This window comes from Amblyomma americanum, chromosome 1, assembly GCF_052857255.1.
Source record: "Amblyomma americanum isolate KBUSLIRL-KWMA chromosome 1, ASM5285725v1, whole genome shotgun sequence".
NCBI lineage: Eukaryota > Metazoa > Arthropoda > Arachnida > Ixodida > Ixodidae > Amblyomma > Amblyomma americanum.
The window spans coordinates 8,432,012-8,451,802 of record NC_135497.1 but is presented as its reverse complement, the minus strand read 5'-3'; the positions used below and the strand labels follow the sequence as shown (position 1 = coordinate 8,451,802).

Here is a 19,791-nt window from a genome sequence, read left to right as displayed (position 1 = left end):
AAAGTATGCTTGTGTGCACACTGCCTTTTCTGCAATAGAAGCACTCTTGTCAAATGCTGTGCCTAAAAAATTAAATGCACTGACTGAATGTATTATGCAATAAAAAAAATGCTTTGGTGGTGCTTTTTGATTCCAACAAGCATCACAAATATTTTGTGCCTTACTACAGCACTACACTTTTGGTTTATATGTCCTGTTTGCAAGAGACAAAATTAGGCTCTAAACACGAAAACATTCTCAAACACTATAAGGTCTTCCATCGTGACCAAAAGCAGGCGAGCCGGCTTTCGGATGGCGTTGCCATCATAGTTGAAAATGAAGTTGCAGCTTGAGAACACCAGCTGAAAACTAGATTAGAAGCTGTGGCGGCCATCCTGCACACTTTTATAACAATTACAGTGTGCTGCGTATACCTAGACCCACATTTTAGAATAACCATCCATGATTTAGAAGACCTTTTAGAGCAACTACCAGAACAGTTTTTGATGGTCGGATATTTTGGGGTAATGGCAAAACCGACTCTAGTGGTCAGCTGATTGAGGATTTTATACTCTGTAATAACCTTTGCCTACTAAACACTTGAAAACCAACCTATTACAGGAAAAATGAGCTGTATAGATTTCTTTAAGTTCATTCTCTATATTTACGGATTTTAAATGGGACATCTTGGACAACTCGTATGGAAGCGACCATCTACCTGTGTTAATCAGCCTAACATCTTTACCCGAAGTCATCCCAACAAAACTGTGTCGTTGAAAGCTGCATTTAGCTGACTGGTCAGTGTTCGAGGAAAAGGCCAGCCTAGATAAAATAGCTTCGGACAACATCAGTGCAGACAGACTTAATGAACTTTTCACAATCTGTATTATTACTGCTGCGCACTAAGCTATTCCTCAGTCTTCTGGAGTAGTAAAACAAAATCACAAATATTTGAACGCAAAAGAATGTGAAGAAACAAAACGAAGCCTGGGGCATTTTTCGTAGATAGCAGAAAATTTCATATATTTTAAGAAGGCGAGAGCGAAAGCTCGATATATCCATTGTAGTGCCGAAAAAATTTGTGGAAAAATTATGTGTCATCGATAAACAGCTCAACAGCATCGAAACAAATGCGTGAAGAGGTTAAAAAGCTAACTGGCAGGTACTCTCCATTCACAGTTCCCCTTCTGACAGCTCCCGGTATACAGATAAATATACAAGAACAGGCAGACATTTTGGGTGAATATTTTTCTGCAGTTTCCAATTCCTCACACTGCACAGAATCATTTCCAAAACACAAAACATAGCAAAGAAGCAAAGACTGCCAACAAGTGGCAGCACATATGAACCCTACAATAATTTGATTGCAGACCTAACCTGGCCTGGATGAAATACATTACCAAATGCTAGCCAATCTCTCTGAACTTGCCGTAGAACCTCTTTAGAGACTCGTTAAAGTGTGGGTATCGAGGAAAATACCCAAGGCCTGGAAAAGAGCTATTGTTGTGTTATGGTCTTAAACCTGGGAAGCCATCAACCTCTCCTAGTAGTTATAGACCCATGCCCTTACCATTTGCTTCGCCTAATCCTTTGAAAGCATCCTGAATATAGGATTAACTTTTGTCCTTCAATCCTGTGAACTTCTTGACATCGATCATTCGGTTTTAAGAAAGTACGCTCCATTACAGGTCACCTAGTTTGTCTTGGAAATACTGTTCAAGAAGCTTTCGTGCATAAACACTGTCTTGCTGTCTTTTTTGATTTAGAGAAGGCATATGATGCATCCTCGAGGTTTTGGAATTCTTCAGGATCTGGCTGAGCTTGGCATCCACGGCAAGATGTTCTTTTCGAGGAATTTTATTCAAGAAAACACAGTGGCCGCCGCGGTGGATCAGTGGTTGTGGCGCTCGGCTGCATTTATTTCCTACATTTATTTCCTATATTGGTTATTGTTCTGCAGTGTCCTTTCAACTCTTCTCATGAAAACTGCATGTAACGAAAACCTCGATGTAATGAAAAATCTGACTTTTTTAATTTTGTTATGACCAGGTTTAACTGTAGAGCCAACATGAAAAAAGATTGGTTCTAGGGAACGTGCTCTTTGTACTTCAGTCGATTATGGTAGGCTGAACTTGTGTGCAAGACAGTGTCAGCATTAATAAAATATTGTCACTGTTTTTTGTGAACACCTTCCTTCTGTTCTTTTTTTTCCGAGCTACACATGGCTGAACGTTATCTCGTTAGGAACAAACCCTTCCGGGTGACTTTTTTATTCCGTTCATGCTGCTCTCGGGTTGCTCCAGGATTATCGTTCTTGTATAAAGGTTCTCTAAAAATTGATATTTTTCGGCTCCAAAAAGTGCTCCAGAACTTGAATGGCTGGACCATGACTGTAAAACGAAAGCAAGAGGCATCCCATCTCAAATCATAGCCTGGGTTGTGTCATATCTAAGATATCGAAAACATTATGTGGACATTGAAGGGCACTGCTCTCGGTTTCTAGATGTTTAATCGGGTGTTCCACAAGGCTAGGTCTTGGGACCTGTTTTATTTAATATTTTCATTAGTGATCGGTTAAGTGTTTTGGAACCGAGCACACCTGCCAGGTTATTCGCCAATGGCTGCATTATTTTTTAAAGTATTCATTCTGTGTCCAACCAGCTTGTTAATGCGAAACTGCAGCTTTAGCAGATTGGTATAAAAAGTGGAACATGACAGGTAATTAACAAAACCGTTTATTTATGTGCTACCAACAAGGTCAACAAAATGGAATTTAAATATGGTATTAGGGACAACTTAATTAGTCAAGTAGATGAATGTAGGTATCTGGGGGTGGCCTTATTGGATTTTAAATAGTCGACTCATATCTCCAGTATCTGCGAGGAAAAGCCAGGTTTTTTAAAACCTTAACTTGGCATTTCATCAAGTGCACTTAAGCTTCAAGCAGTCAAATCCCTAGTTTGACCCACTCTTGAATGCCCAAGCATATTATGGGATTTACACACTGCAACCAACATAGGATAATTAGAATAGATCCAAAGGTTAGGAGTTTGATTCATGTATAACCGGTATAAACGAAGAGACTGTCCATCTGCCTTGGTTACTTCAGGCAGCCCTTGAACCGTTCGCTGGAAGAAGAATGGTTGCCTGGCTGTGCTTTTTTCTCTGTTTTGGAAAATTAGGGATTCAACTACCAGATAATTTGGAAAAGGGCAGAGCCAGGCCTTCCAGACTTAACCACATTTGTAGCGTCGAGCCAATCGTTGCCCGCACAAATTCGTATAAATTTTCATTCTTTGCTAACACAGTATCGGATTGGAACTCCTTGCCTAAAGAGTCACCTTTCCTTTTTCCAATGTCGTGAGAGCTTATATATCTGTGATTAGAAATTATTTGTAAGCAGAGCCATAGTGTACTTCTTTGTTTATTCGGCAATGTTTGTGGCATATAATTCCACACCATGTACTTTGTTTTGAAACTATTTCTGTCAGTGTATAAATTCTTGTGTAAACTTATTTGTAACCGCTCTATTGTTCCTGATTCTAAGGCACAGTACTTATTAACAAATGATTGCACCCTCTCCTCCTCGGACCAATTCCGTCTGCAGTATTTTGTAAATAAATAAAAAATAAACTGGCTGATTTAAGCTTGTGCTCTTCCTCGGTGTGACAGCACTCCAAAGGCATGAAATTGCTTACTGCACATACTGCTTGCTTACTTTTCATTATCCAAGGAAGGAGGGCAAGAGTGCGAGCTTGTACATCACCCAGTTTACACTCGCAGCCGGGGAGCAGCAGCCAGCGCCAGGGACCACAGCCGCCGCTCGGCAGATATCTCGCTCTCATTGCCGTCGCCGATGCTCAGTTACTTTTGGCAAAGACTGTACATAATCAGGCAATTGTTTTTAATAGCCATAAAGTTGTGCCTAGATTTGTCAGTGTCATGCATATTGCCCTTGCCAATATCAAAGCTCCGATATAAAACCTTCCACGTGTGTGTACAGTGTTCAGCATGGATTAGACTTCCTGGTATGTGTATTCAATTATTGAGTTGATCTATTATGCCTAGTGCATGAGTGTGTGTGTTTTTGCAGCCTTTTTCATGTCTGATTTATGCAAATGGCATTAAACAGCTTTTTTTTTATAACGTACATTTCTGGTAGTCTGAACTGGTGCGTTGTTTCTCGCCACATTTTGTGTAGTCATTGTTCTTTAGTTTTGTCTGTGAATGGTACGACTTGAGTCTTTGTGTAAAGTGAATTGATTGTTCGCAACCTTTGTCATGATTGTTGGAGTCATAAACGTTGCTAGTCCTACGCGACACATCAACTGCTCAAATAACAAACCAAAAATTGCTACAGCTTCTTCTCTATCCTCAACATCCCCCCTAATTTCAATTCCTGTGGAAACACCTGAGCTGCTTCCACATCGCAGACCTGAGGGCCTACGTGTCACGGTTTAGAGAGTTTGCGCGGGTGCCCAGTGGTATCACAAGCAAGCTCAGAGGCACAAGTGGTGCTACTGAACACAAGCATTCCACACACCAGTAGAATCTGAGGATGCTGTCACCTGTGTAATGGATGTCGGATGGCGGACTTCCGCAACCGAAGACATGCAGCCTCACCTGGCGAGCTTTCTTGCCGGGCCCTACCAAGGTGAAGCACGGTGTGTCTCCCTCTTAGCAGTATGCTCAGTGCCAGCCCCTTTGTGCTTTGCTACTTTTGTAGTCACTTTTTGGTCTCTTTCGTTTTCCGTTTATTCTTTCTGTTTGCGTTCTTGCGTTACGGCATGTGCATGTCTAATATGCATTTAGTGCTTTGCTTTCAGTTTTCGTAACCCGATGTGTATATATTGTAGCCACAGCTTACTCATGCATGTACATAGTGGCTTAAAGTGGCCGACTGTGCCTTCCTTTGTACAGCGTGTCTCCAGTGGATGGGCTTGCTCATTGAAGTGAAGCTGAAAGTTTTAGAATTGCATGAGCTGAAGTGGTTGGTAAGAAGGGACCTTGTAAATTGCGTGTCAATTTTTTCTTAATTCTGTCCATAAAAGCCGAAATTTTGATAAAAACCTGCTGCCGACACGCCCTCGTCACTTCCGAGATCGCTGGGTGGGAGGACGGCAAAAGGGGAAAACTGGCGGAATTGGCTCCATCCGCGGAGAGTCTGCTGGCTGTCCGGCTGACTTCTGCACTTTCGAAAGTGAATGGCGGATCAATACAATCTTCTGGCAGTGCAGTTGGTTTCCTGCAGTTCGGTCATTCTGTGAGACAATCTGGCAGCATGCAGTGTACCTGAACTGCCTGCACAGAATTTAGAGCATGTAACATAACTAAGTATGCTTTGCAGGCTAGAACGCATAGCAAGCAACATGACAGGCATGGATAAAGGAAAGTCCTACAGAGAGTCTGCCTTACCTTTAAAGGTCTATAGACGCCCAATTTTCGTTGCACATTTTCTTCTCTACATTGATGCGAAAGTCATTACTATGCATGAATCACCACTTGGTATTTGCCCATGACTGCTAAATAATTTATAATTGAATTTTTCTGTCATGCTGTTTTTGTTTTGGTTTCAACAGCTGAACGATGACTGAAAAGTGTGCTCATAAGTTATGTGAGGCGTGAAAAAACTACAGTGTAATTGCTGCTTTTATATTCGTTGTCATTACTGCTCTTGAGCAGTCTTGTACATGTTACTGGAAATAAGTAACAGATTACAATTATCCCATCTGAAATGTAACTGATTACAGTGGTCATCTCCTGCCCCAGAAAAGTAACTGCATATTTTAATACAGTAATTGATTACTATTGCGTTACTTTTCTTTGTGGAAAAATCTGGAATATGAAGTTGAGAGTTGGACGAAATCTCGTTTGGTCGGGAACAAGCATAATAAAACTTAAAGGGGGGGATGCCAAGCAGAAGTAAAAACAAAAAAACAATACATTTCGCCTCCCGTACGGGAGCCTTGCTCACAATGAGGAGAATTAGGTAGTGCACCAGGATTAAATACGCTTGAAAAGAGTGTGCAGGGAGCGTGCGTATACAGGGGTGAGATTTCTGGTGTTTCGATTGAGGGTGTGATTAGTAGTTTGAATGAACAATGATTCGAGGTGAAGGCGACGGAACAGATTCTTTTCAGTCGCCAGCACGTGTGCCCTACCTCAGTCGATACTGTGGCTGGTTGATACGGAGTGTTCGGCGATAACATTAGAGTTCATGTTTCGGTTTTTAACATCATTACAAGGTTGTTTTAGGCGTTTTTAAAATCGCCAGTCTCGCCGATGTAGACACTGTCACATCCGGAACACGGGACGCTGTAAACAATGCCAGGGCACTTTTCTTTAGGGAGAATGTCTTTGACGTTAACCAGCGCGTTTCGTAGTTTTCTTGTGGGGCATGGGCAACGTGAACTTGGAATGTACGCAGAATGTGCACCAAGGCTTCGCTTATTCTGGGTGTGTAGGGAACAGCGGCACGTTTCACAGGGGACGACACGGGAGCTTCATGTGTTGGGCAAGATAACTGCTTTTCTACGGACGCCACAAAAGCAGCTGGGTAATCGTTGCGTGCGAGTTCTTGCCGTACAGTATCAAAGTCCACTGTGGGGTCTTCACAAAAACTGCATATGCATTCTGCTCGTTTAAACAAGGTTGTGGCAACAGATTTCTTTTGAGTGGCTGGGTGAACAGATTTGAAGTTAAGGTATCTTCTGGTGTCTGTGGGCTTCTTTTAAATGCTGAATGATAGATTTTCACTGTTTCGCTTTACCAATACGTCCAGGAAGGGAAACGCACCATTCACTTATTCTTCAAAGGTGAAATCAAATGCTTCTTCAGTGGAATTCAAATGGGATGAAAAGGCCAGCAAATCATCTTTCTGAATGTGGGAAAAGCATTCATCTACATATCTAAGAAAAATTCATGGTGGTGATGGGAATGTTTCAAGGGCACGGCGCTCGACAAATTCCATAGTCACATTCGCGACAGTCACTTAGTAGAGTTGCCCATTGGCGTGCCCTGAAGTTGTCGGTAAAAGAGCCTTGGAAGACGAAATAAGTGTTGTCCAAGCAGAACTGTAAGAGCCTGCGGAGATCTGGAAATTCAGTGAGGGTTCTTTGTGGTAAAGAATTGTCAGCTTCAAGGGCAGCAGAGCAAATTTGTCGGTCTCTGATCGACACTTGTTCGCAACTCGACTGACTTCATCAAGAAGGTAAGCAATGTATCACCGGACGATGATGAACACATGGTTTTGTTTGACTTCAAGTCGCTTTTCACATGTGTTCCTCTTGACCAGGCCGTACAATTTGTAGGGCCAGGTCAAGACGAACGCGTGTGAAAAGTGACGACGTCAAACAAAACCATGTGTTCGTCATCGTCGTACGGCCTGGTCAAGAGGAACGCATGTGAAAAGCGACTTGACGTCAAACAAAACCATGTGTTTTTCATCGTCCGGTGATACATTGCTTACCTTCTTGATGAACTCAGTCGAGTTGCGAACAAGTGTCGAGTTTTCCAACTCATGAAGAAGGTTTGAAGGCACTCAGTTACTTTTGTCCGCACCTGCACCTCCTAATGCTCCACTGCTAATGCTGCACTAGTGCTCATTCTGCACTAGTGCTAATGCAGCACAGCTGCGAGTGGCGCAGCAGTGCCACTCGGTGATGCTTTGGGAGTCTATACGCGCCGTGTGCATACAGTGAGCGCACGCTTTAAAACCACTACTGCGGTAGTTGTCTCATGGACACGTTGCAATTACACAAACTGCGCAGCTGTATGTATCTGAGGTTTTCATGGTGGTCACAGTGCGTATTACTGGGCGGTATAGAGGAACCGATTAGCGCTAGCGTTCAATTAGCTCCTCTGTGCAATTGTTTCACAGTTGATCTCAGCAGTTCCACATTATATACACACAGTTCGCAATAAAATTTCTTTCAGGCACCCACATACAACCACCGCAGATTTTTTGCACCTGTCTCAGACAGCCCAACGCCAACGAAGACATCTTTCACCCTGAATGACGAGCAATGAAAACGAACATTTGGTTCACAGCCAGAGCTGAGAGGAGGTACTTTAGATATAAACACTTCGCTTCAATGTCGAATAGAAGTGAGCTTCAGGAAAAAGTAGAAAAGAAAATGCCCCGCGAACATGGTTACTCCGCCTCTCATTCCTATGTTTTGATATGGCTCTAGCAGACTACAGCGCTCGAACAAGACTTGACTGCAGCGCTGTTGGTTCTCGTGACCGCCACTTGGGCCACCTTCCGCTGCTGGCCGGGATGGGAGGCTGTTCAACTGGTTCAGTTCAAGGAACATTGGAGAATGAAAATCCACATATAATAATGCTGTACACACGATTACAAAGAAACCACGAACCGAAACGTTAGGCGTCAATACTCCTTTAATCAGAGTAGACCGAGTCTGTCAGACGGAGTTATGAGATGATGGAAAGTTAATTTAAAGAGTTATGTTTTGCAGTGCAATATATTTTCAGTAAAATCTGCTACAATTGATAGGCTATTTGCCTCAAGGATACTGTCATCCAGGGTGAACTTTACAGGTAATTCTTGCATGGAGGCTGCTGGAGTGCAGCCAACATCTTTGCATGCATTTCAACTTTTTCTCCTAAAGAAAATAGGGGTCAGCGCAGTTTTTTTTTTCTATAGAAGATGTAGACCACCCTCCGCTACCTCTCTCTGCTTTGTTAGTGGATTGTTAGTGGAAATTTACGGGATACTCTTGTAAGTACAACTATTTATTTGGGTGCAATCAGCCAACAGTCTGAAGGTGTGAGGAAAGATGGATTTTCCATCCATTGGTAACAGTACCAAGTGAGTGTCGTTATTGCACCCCAATGTCTGTAGACTGGTAACGGGCATCGGTCGAACTCAGCGGCACTGCACGCAATGGTTCCCTCATCTCCGTATTGTGTCGGTGATGATGTGAAGACCTCATAGTCGTGGGTCCCGATGATGGACTGCTGTGCTGAAGAGCACGAAATGCATAAGAATATGAACTGTTGTGCCAGTTCCACGTCCCCTTCGCTAACGGCATTTGGCAAAGTGGTACGAGTCTTCTGTAGCCGTACCTGTCCCGCAACTGCACAGCACACTACACGCGTGGCATGAAGCTTGTTTTCCTAATCAAAAAGTTTGCAGTCTTTGGTTTCAGCCAGTGATTCCAAAGGGGCAGCGATGTCACAAGCACTTAGCTTGTTGGGAAGATTATATTTCGAACTGTTTTACCCGTGTGTGGATGCTAAGCATGCTGCGCCTGCAAGGAAGAGCAAGCTGACCCGAACGCCGACTCGGCTTCAGGGCCACATGATGCATGTCACCACCCTGAGGCGGTGCCTGGCTTCCACTTCGTGACGTCATAGACAAGCACACTGGCTGGGAAAGGTTAGGTAGTGTTGGCTGACTGCAGGTGCCACTTAGAGGAAAGGAGAGCCACAAGACAGTGCGAGCAAATTTGCACAATGAGCTCCTGCAGCAGGTTCCTCATGAGACACCGGTCAAGAGGCCACGGGTTGCCAGTGAGACTTGCTGTCTCAATGAGATAGTCTACGTGTTCAATGCTCCACGGACGACCAGATGTTAATGCGGGCCACGATATTGGTCGAGGTGATGCACTCTTCACCTCGATGCTGCAGCCACGAGTTGTGCTCTTCAGATTCCTTTGAAACTCAAGGATGTTTCAGTAAAGAAATTTTCCACCCCGTTTTTGCAGCATTGCTGTCATCAGCGCACATTAAAGAGCCCCAGGTGGTCTAAATTGGTCCAGAGCCCTCTGCTATGCCATCCTTCAGTGCGCATGTGTTGCTTTGTGACATTAAACACCGCTTACCTATAATCGTATTACATGCCCTTCCCAAGCCAAGATAACCACTGGTCCTTACGGGTAACGGAGTGGATTCTAAAGAAAGCAGGCATAGCGGGGGGGGGGGGGGGGGTGGGGGGGGGTGGGGGGGGGGGGCGGCAGAAAGCTAGGTGGGTGGATGAGATTAAGAATTTTGCTGTAATATGTTGGCCGCAGCTGGCAAAGGACGGTTAATTGGAGAGGCATGGGAGAGGCCTTTGCCCTGTAGTGGACGTAGTCAGGCTGATAATGATGATGGTGACCTATAATCGAAATACGGGCGTGATTCAGCCCTGCCATTCCGGCATCGGGTGTGTGGGACTGTGTGCGTTGGCTTGGTAATGCCAGGTGGGGCGCATCACTCGGGCGCTGTCTGGCCTCGCCGTCATTGCAAACTTGGTCTCATGAGTGCTTTTCTCGTCTTGTTGCAGCGCTGTCCAAGGAGGTGATCCTGCCCGATGGGGAGAATGAGGTGAGCACTCATTTGCTGGACTCTAGCTTGAGAAGAGCTGCTATTAGGAGGCGCCGCTGCTCCTTTTACTTTTGCAATCCTTTTCCTCTTAGTAGCATTCAAATTGCGCACAGCCTCTGCTTGAATTTCCTGCGACGGCCTCCAGAGTGCGTGCAGCGCTCTGCTGCTGCTGCAGCCAAAGTTCGTGCTGGTCGTACCAAGTACGTTTTCGTGCAATGAAGCTCCTAAACAGATTGGGACATCCCAGTGAGCTGACATATTTCTCTCTGCTCTTGGTGCATGATGGCCTTAGTCAAGGCCTTTGTACCCTCAAACACCGGTTTGAATGTAGAGAGATGTGTACGCATTATGGGCTAGAATGCGCGCATTGATGTGATGTTGAAATGTTGCGCTTATTTTGAGGTGCAATCTGCCACGTATCGCAGCGTTTGTCAGCTGGTACTTTCAGCCACCGAGTCTCTTTTTTGGTCATACTGCTGCTTGCCAATGTGCAAGTGCCATTTTCTTGAGAGGTTCGCACGTTTGTCAGCAAAAGGTAGTGCATCTGACTTCCAACTGGGTAATTCTCTAGCAAGGTGTCTCTTAAATAGACGAGTCCGTTTACAGGGAGCAGTTGGCGCTGTGCACGACAGGTGGTGCCACTAGGACGGCTGTCATTTGTGCCTTTAGGAGCATTGGTGCATAGTGCTGGATCTCCATAGGTGAAGTCCACTGAGTGCGCTGCACTGCCAGTGGTCCTGCTTTCTCGCTAGTACAGTGTAAAATTAAGACCTTGTTCTGTGCTGATGATGTCGCCCTCTTTTGTTCTGATAAAGAGTGTGATAAAAAAACCAGGCTTGCATGGGTTGGGAGCACTTTGTTTCTGCACGGACACAAATTTGCAACATCTTCGTTGTGAAGTTGCACCGTGACACTGTTGCAAGTGCTGCATTGTGCCAAGACGAAGGTGCTTGTGCTAGGTATAATTTTTGTGGCTTTTCTAGGGCGCTTATAAAGGAAGCCTGTTCGTCGACAGAATTTTTTACTCCATTAATAGAGTGGTGAAGGAAGGCTAATATGGAGAAAATTGAGCATGCTCTAAGAAAGGGAGGTAGCCTAAAAGCGGTAAAGAGGCATAGGCAAAAACCAGATGTAGGTGTTAAGAGACGAGGGCAATGTCATTAGCAATATGGATAAGATAAAGTTAAAGTAGCCGAAGAGTTCTACACAAATCTATACAGTAGCCATTGTAATCGGAGCGTAAATGTGAGAGACAGTAGCGCACAGCAATGAGTCATCTGGCCAGTAACGAAAGAGGAGGTAAAGAAAGTCTTAGGAGAAATGGAAATGGAAAAGCAGCTGGTGGGTTCAAGTAACAGCAGATCTGTTGAAGGATGAAGGAGAGATTGTGCTAAAAAAACTAGCTACCCTGCATACGCAATGCCTTGTAACGTGGTTGGTCTCGTGACCAGCCACGTGGTGCGGAGCAGCTGCTGCTGCCGGCGGCGCGGCGCGCCGGCGAAACTTGAGCTGCCACAGCTGTGTGCATGTGCTATGTCAAGTGGGACGAAGATGAAGAAGGAATGCCCAGCGAAACGGAGCAGCGAAAGACTGACTTTGCAATTCAACTGAGCAAGTTCCACTCGACCAGCTGTAGCTATCACGTCACTCCGGGTTTAACCAGAGCTGAACCACTGCCAATTTTTTTTTGTTTACTGGTATACCACTTGGAATCTCGGGAACCAGGAATGTGCAGATGGAAGTTTAACATGCTCGATATTTGCGATACTGCTCGATAATATGCTTTGCAAATTCTAGTTGCTCCCTAAGGTTCTAAAATTGGTGTAATTTCTCCCAGTTGCTTTATCCAACTGGGCGACGTGACACCAATTGGAATAGCCAGTTGGAATCTGCAAAACCAGTTGGATAATCCAACTGGACCATCCAGTTGTGGTTGCTGCTTCCTATTGAATCCAGCTTTGTCCAATTGGATCTCCAATCGGTTGCATTTGGATTAAATTGAGATTCCCAATTGGTCCATATATGTTTTTTTTTTTGTCTGGGAAGACTATCGACGAGGACTGAGTGGCAGACTCCATCTTTGAAAGAGCTCCTCCACCAGCTGTCGTGTTCTAAAAACTTTTGGGCTGTCCCGCGTCCACAATGAACTGAACTCTACTTCACTGTTGCGCTCATTTTAAGGCCAGCCAAGAACTACAACAGTCTGCAGAAAACGGTTGCGTGTGGCTGTGATCATTTGAGACTTTACGAAGCTTCGCTGCAATATTTTTCGCCCCCTTGGAACTGAACCCGAGCCGTAATGATTCAGAGGGAATCGGATGCGGACACATTTCAGCCCCACTTGTGGGGCAATGCAGCATATGTCTTTAGTTTTGGTAAAAATGTTACCTCATTCACTCTTCGTGTGCTGCGCTTCGCAGTGCAAAAATACGACATATTTAACGAGTGAACGTACTTTGCGCTTCTATAATGGGAAATATTTTAAGCCAGTCTTGATGAGAAACCTATTTGTAGGACTTGTTAGAACAGCTCCTCCAACTTGGAAAGCACAGATTCAGAATTGCTTCTCTGTCATGCTCCACCAGTTGATTCAATCGCGTTGTGCAGTATTTTGATTCAAAGATATTTGTTGTCTTAGATAGCATTCAGAGTAATGTATATATCGTGCTGGTTCAGGTATCGTACCGGCATCATACATTTAGGACATTGTAGAAGGTGACAACCTGCTCACCGGATTGTGAGCAAACTGTCGACAATGCCAGGGGCCAGTTAATATCTGGTCGCGAGAGAAATAGAGAGAACTTGATTTACCATAGGATTTGGGACACGTAGGTCCTTGGGTCCCCGTACGACCCCACTGCGCTATATGTTCATGAGTTCATGGAGTTCCATGACGTGGGCGGCCCAGTCAGTGGCGATCTTCTGCCTGGCCGGGTCCATCGAGCCCAGTAGGATATCCCGCTCCTCTCAAGTGGTCAGGAGCTCCGGGCCCCCGGAAGGCATTCACTGAGAATGTAGGTAAGAGTAGCATGACGGTGGGTGCACTGTGTACAGGAGGGGGTGTATCCTCCCGGGTGGATGCGGGAAAGCAAATAGGGGGAGGGAAGTGTGCAGGCCTGGACGCAGCGCCGTAATATTTGGTGATAATTGTGAAGAGAATGGTGGAGGTGGGGGTTATAGTTGGCGTTCGGTGCCAATGAGTAATTACTCCCTTATTACAAATCTACCTTGGGGGATTCCCCTAAAACCTTTGACCAACACTGTTCCCACTTCGAATTATTGATCAATTTGCTCTCGCCCTACCATGAGCTTGCCGTCCCGGTTAGCTCAGTTGGTAGAGCGACTGCTCCGGTGAAGTGGTGGTCCCGGGTTCAAACCCCAGACCAGGACGAATTTTTCTTTAGCTGCGAAGTTTCTGAGAAAGCTGTACAGCTTTCTCTTGTAGCCGTGTGGCTGTGCTTGGGTGGCTGCCAGTGAGTAAATACTACCTTGTTACAAATCTAGTCCACCCTGGGGGGATTCCCCTAAAACGGGGAGGGGTGCTAAAAGGGTCGTGAGGCGGCTTACCTCCGCGAGAGGCTACTTCCTGAGCAGCCTGCGTCTCACAAGCCCCGTCGTTGTGTTTGAAACTGCCGCCTGCCGGGGCAGTGGCAAATCGATTAACTGCTGCACCATTGCGCCAGGAGCGAAATGAGCACTCCTGGCGATCTATGAATGTCAAGTTGAAAATGAACAATTCCACATATATGGGCATTAGGTACAACAGAATCAGCAGCAACGGAAAATGCGAACATATTCAAACGATCCAAACACATGCGACTGTAAAGTGAATGCAAAAAATATGGCATAATTAATTTGAGCTAATGGATGAGGTGCGTTTCCAGATTCAGCGCAGAGGATCATGAGAAAGTCGTCTGCTACTACTACTTCTGGTTCCAAATTTCTTCCCCTGCTCACTCTCTTCATGGCAGTCGCTGTGTTAATATTGCGTCTGACACTAATTTTCACTGCAACATCGCTGATTGTATTGCATCATTGCAAGACCAACAGGACGTCGGCTATGCTCTACTTCGGGGTGTACTTTCACACGAAATGTAACCAAAATAATGTAAATGGTAAAAGATTTTCTATGCCTATGCAGTGCGACGTGTTGAGACGCGCTGTGTGCAGTGGCATGTATGGATGGTTTGCTAGCCTACTGGCAGCTTTTACATGCTGTGAGGAAATTACATCTATCGCCTGCTGAACTGTGCCCGCTTCAGTCCTTCGTTGCCTTCGTAGGGTGGCAAAAAAAAAAATGTAATGACCGACGCAATAAACTAGTTCAAACGCATGTGAAACCGATTGCTGTGCATTCACAGAACAACCAGCTTACACTGGCATCTTAATTATAACCGCGACAAAACACTCTTACCTTTCGTTATTGTCAATTTCTGTTCTCAGGATGTGTTCATACTCCCCTTTGTAGGTTCTCATATTCTTTTTCCTTCTTTAAATAAATCATACCCCAATAAGGAGCGAATTTCATATACAGACACTGCCACATTTGATAACCTTATAGCCAATTTTAACTGGGTCTCTTTCCTCGAGGAAGTTAATTCTTTTAACGTGTATGACAGGTTTGTGCAGGTTGTCAGTTCTATAATAGCCTCATCACAAAAGGTCAAAGTGATCAAAAAACGCAACCCAAACCTTCCTTGGTTAACAAGTGACATTCTGAAGGCCATTGCAGAAAAAGACGCCCTTTGGACACGTTGCAAGCGTAGTCCCAAAAACACACTCCTCAAAGATAATTTCAGGTTGCTTAGAAATAAAGTCACTGCCATGATTCGAGCTTCGAAACGTAACTATTTCAATTCGGCTTTTCGTAACAACCAACACTCTTCACGTAAAACTTGGTCAACTATCAATTGCCTTTTTGGACGAAACCCGAAACAATCCATTAGCGATTCATTTGCCAAATCCTTCAAAGATTTGCCCTCTGCAGCCTCCGAGTTTAATGCATTTTTCTCTCAGGTTTCCAGGAAGTTTCCTTTATCCCACTATGAGGTTCCACGGCCTTTGTATTGCACAGCTTCTTCAGCTTTTCTCCCGACTATTACACCCCAGGACCTTCATAGCATAATCTTTAGCTTCAATTCGAAGAAAGCTGCAGGTATTGACAATATAAGAATGAGTGACCTCCAACGGAATTTTACGAATTTGCAGTCGGTACTTCTTTTTATGTTGAACGGCTTCATTACTGAGTGCTTCATTCCACACAATTTAAAAGTTGCCATAGTTAAACCATTACATAAAAGTGGTTCTTTAAAAGATATTGAAAATTACAGGCCTATTTCAATTCTACCTGCGATTGCGCAGATTCTTGAAAAGCACCTATTCCAAGTTATGTACAGTTTTGTTTTCACGAATAATATCCTATCAGAGGCACAGTTTGGTTTCATTGCAGGTAAAGGAACTGTTTTGTTATTAGAAACTTTTACTGATATTATTTACTCATGTTTTGATAATAACCAACTCGCATGTGGTCTGTTTTTGGATGCTAGCAAAGCTTTCGATTGTGCTCGGCATCACCTACTGCTTGAGAAAGTTGATGTCATGGGGTTTAGGGGTCCTTTTAATAATTTGCTGAAAGTCTATTTTTCTAATCGGGCTCAAGTTGTTGAAATCAGCGGGCATCGAAGTTCTGAATCATTTCTGTCGGCAGGTGTTCCACAGGGCTCTGTTTTATCGCCTTTGCTTTTCAATTTATTTGTAAATGATTTATCAAATGCTGTGACAGAATGTTATGTTTTTCAATACGCCGATGACACGTTATTGTTGTCAACAAATGCTTCGTTGCTTCTGGCCATGGAGGCTCTTAGAACAGATGTGGTGCATGTTATGGACTGGTTTTTTTAAATAATTCGATTTCAATTAATCAACAAAAAACTAAACTAATTTGTTTTCATAATCCCCATAAAAAGATTTCGTCTGTTGAACCATTGTTCTTACATTCTTCGCATTGTCTTAATTGTTGTTGCATTCCTATTAATTTTTCAAATAGTGTTAAGTACCTTGGTATACTTTTTGACAGAGATATGTCTTGGAACAGTCACCTTACTGTAGTATGTAACAAGCTTCGTGGTTTATCATGTGTACTATACAATGTTCGATATTTATTACCTTTTCAGACTCGCAAGCTTGTTCCGCATGCTCTTATTTATGGTATCCTCAGATATGGAGTCACTGTATATTATCATTGCTCAAAAACTTGGCGAATGAAGTTAAATGCCATACTAAGAAACATCCTTCGATCCGTGGCATACAACACGGATGCTTCACCTGACTGCAATTTGTTTTCGCTTTTACAGCTGCCCTCGTTTGATGCCCTCTTCCATCATGTAGTTATTCGTGCTCACTTTTGGGAGAGCGAATTTTTGGTTCCTTTCATTCCTGTTCGTTCTTTTCGACATCACTCCCGTTTCACGGTACCTCGCTGCTACACTCATTATGGCCACTTCACTCGTAATTATTACATACCCAAAATTTTTAATTCTTTGCCTGATTCGATCTTTTCAGTTTCTTCGCTGTCACAATTAAGGAACTTCTTAAAAACCCATATGTCGGTTATTTAATCTGTTTTCTTTTTCTTGTTTGCTTTTCATATTAAGGTTTATCATTGTTTGCTTGCTTGTCTCACCTGTTTTTCATATGTCATTCACCGACTGCCGAGTACTGCCCGACAGGCCTTTATGGCTTGGGCAGACTTGTCCTAAGAATTGTAAATGTGCTGTCTGAAAATAAAGGTGTTTATTATTATTATTATTATCACGTGCTGATCTTACGGTGATACTCTGCAATAAGCGATGTCACAGCACAAATAAATGAGTGAATAAACGATGCACGCATGCTATGCAAAAGGTAGTGTGTTGGAGAAATTTTGAACCGGAAGTAGCTGGCATACGATCTTTGCATAGTTGTTTGCGTCCACTTCAGAAATGTGCCTCAGCTGATATCTATTAGTTGTATTTTAAAAAAATACTGAAACCCCCGCAGGGGGGCGCCTGCAGCTTGCAGGCATCGCGACGGTGAGTGGCGACACCGCGGGTTCCCGAGCATCCGCAGGGACATCCCCGCAAGGGGATGATGGTGAACTGTGCATCACCACGGACCCGAGCACCCGCGCCTCGCCGTGCGTGGCATCGCCGTGTCCGGGGAAAAGGGGATCCTGGTGGTTGAGCCGATGCCGAGCGTTTGGACCCTTAAGGCCCCTCGGCGGAGGCAACACACCACTTTGGCCCCAGCTTCCTGTAGACGGCACCTCCGGCCTGACCCGACCGGGGGAAATCGGCAGTCGTCTTTTCCTTATCCTCCCCTCCATCTTTTACTTTCCTATCATCTTTCTTACAACTCTCCTGTCTCCTCCTCCTTCCTTGGTTTTTTCCTTTTTCCTGGCGGCTAGGGTTAACCCTGTGTGGCGAACTATCCTGGGTTTCGTCATATTCGGTTATAGCAATGGTGTACAGCTGGCGTGGGCAGGACTTGTTTTCAAGTTCCTGTCCTGTCCCCTAGTTGGGCTCCATGGTGGGCGGCTGGCACCAAGGCCGAAGAACAAAATTTTTTATGGCTTCCTCCCTGCTTAATAATGATCGCCCTCTGAAAAGAGGACGGACCGATGTCACAACACAGTTTTTCAGTAAAAAGAAGACAACTTTTCCGAAGTACCACATCGTCCACAGTAAAGAAACAGAAAAGCCAGCCAGACAAATATCCCCGTTCCTTGTTTCAAGAGTTCTTACAGAATCCCTGGGCCCTCAGTACAAAGTCACAAAGTTGGCTTGTGGTGACCTCCTCCTCGAACTGCTCGACATAACTCAGATTTCAAAGCTTGCAAACATTGAAACTTTTGGCGATATTCCTGTCTCTGTTACACCGCACAGATCATTGAACACAGTACGTGGTGTCATCTCAGATAATGATTTCCTGCACCTAACAGAGGAAGAGATGCTTGAAGGACTGAACCCTCAGAATGTTACCAACGTCCACAGAATTACAATCCGCAAAGACAACAAAGAGATTCCGACAAAACACCTGGTCCTGACGTTTGCCTCATGCACCCTACCCGAGTCAATCGAGGTAGGCTATGCAAAAATCTCCGTTCGCCCTTATATCCCCAACCCTAGACGCTGTTTCAAATGCCAGAAGTTCGGTCACGGCTCCCAGAGCTGCCGCGGCCGCAACACCTGTGCTAAATGTGCCTCCAATGACCACCAATCAGACGGCTGCGACGCCGCGCCACGCTGTGCAAACTGCGAAGGCGAGCACGCTGCTTACTCAAGGTCTTGTCCTGCCTGGAAAAAAGAAAAGGAAATCATTACAATAAAGACAAAAGATAATATCACTTTTAAAGAGGCAAGAAAGCGTTATGCAATGTCGCAAGGCACTTTCTCCTTAACACCCCACACAAACTTCGCCGATGTGGTGCGCGGGCGCGGCGCATCACACCGGTCTCAGGCACCTGTTCAGTTCACACCTAGTGAGGCTGAGGCAGGGCCATCCGCGCCCCTGGCAGATGCAGCGAGAGCTGCTATGCCACCCCCAACAACGGGCCGGCCGTCCTCCAAGTCGGCAGCCCGCAAGGCTTCCCCCGTTCGGGAGAAGTCTACCACCCCCCTGCCCGCGGGTTCCCCGCGGAACTCCAGCGCCTCCATGGAGGCGATGGATACAAGTCAAAGCTCGCCTCGGTCGCAACGGCGACGGGGCTCTCTTGACCGGAAAAAAGAAAAAACCACGATAACAGGCCCTCAACAAGGAGGGACCTGAGGTCTCAAAACACTCCTCCTTAAAATAATCATGGCGTTCCTTATCCACTGGAACTGCCGTGGAATTTTAAATAACTACAGCGATGCAACAGATCTCCTACGCTCTATGTCTCCTGTAGCACTGTGCCTTCAGGAGACCAATTTGGGACCTTTACAAAAAAATATTTTTAAGAATTACAAAGTCTTTCGCCGTGACCGTGAGCAGGCAGATAGGCTCTCTGGAGGTGTTGCTGTCGTTGTTAAGAGCGGTGTTGCAACACGTGAAATCCAGCTGCAGACGAATTATGAAGCCATTGCAGTCACCGTCATTAGCTTTAAAACAATTACCATATGTTCAGTATACCTTCAGCCACACCTCACAGTAACACTTCATGACCTAGAATCACTTTTTAATCAGCTACCAGAGCCATATCTGGTAGTTGGGGATTTTAATGCACACTCCCCTTTCTGGGGGAGTGAACAGACAGACACTAGGGGCCGTATATTAGAAGATTTTATTCTGTGCAATAATGTTTGCCTACTCAATACAGGCAAACCCACATATTGCTCTCCAGCCTCAGGAAAAATGAGTTGCATAGATTTATCTTTTAGCTCTTCTTCCGTTTTTACCGATTTTAAGTGGGATGTTCTCGATAACCCGTACGGAAGCGATCATCTTCCGGTAGTGATTAACTTTTCA

The 19,791-nt window shown here is 44.8% G+C and overlaps 1 protein-coding gene across 7 annotated transcripts in view; it reads left to right on the top strand.

Annotated features, from left to right (window-relative positions):
- Positions 1 to 19,791, top strand: part of LOC144109669 (cyclin-dependent kinase 14-like) — a 223,840-nt gene that overhangs the window by 44,817 nt on the left and 159,232 nt on the right. For all 7 annotated transcript variants that reach the window (XM_077642475.1, XM_077642503.1, XM_077642508.1 and 4 more), the window contains one exon: positions 10,268 to 10,308. In XM_077642475.1, coding sequence (XP_077498601.1) covers positions 10,268 to 10,308 — 41 coding nt within the window. The remainder of the gene's footprint in view (positions 1 to 10,267; positions 10,309 to 19,791) is intronic.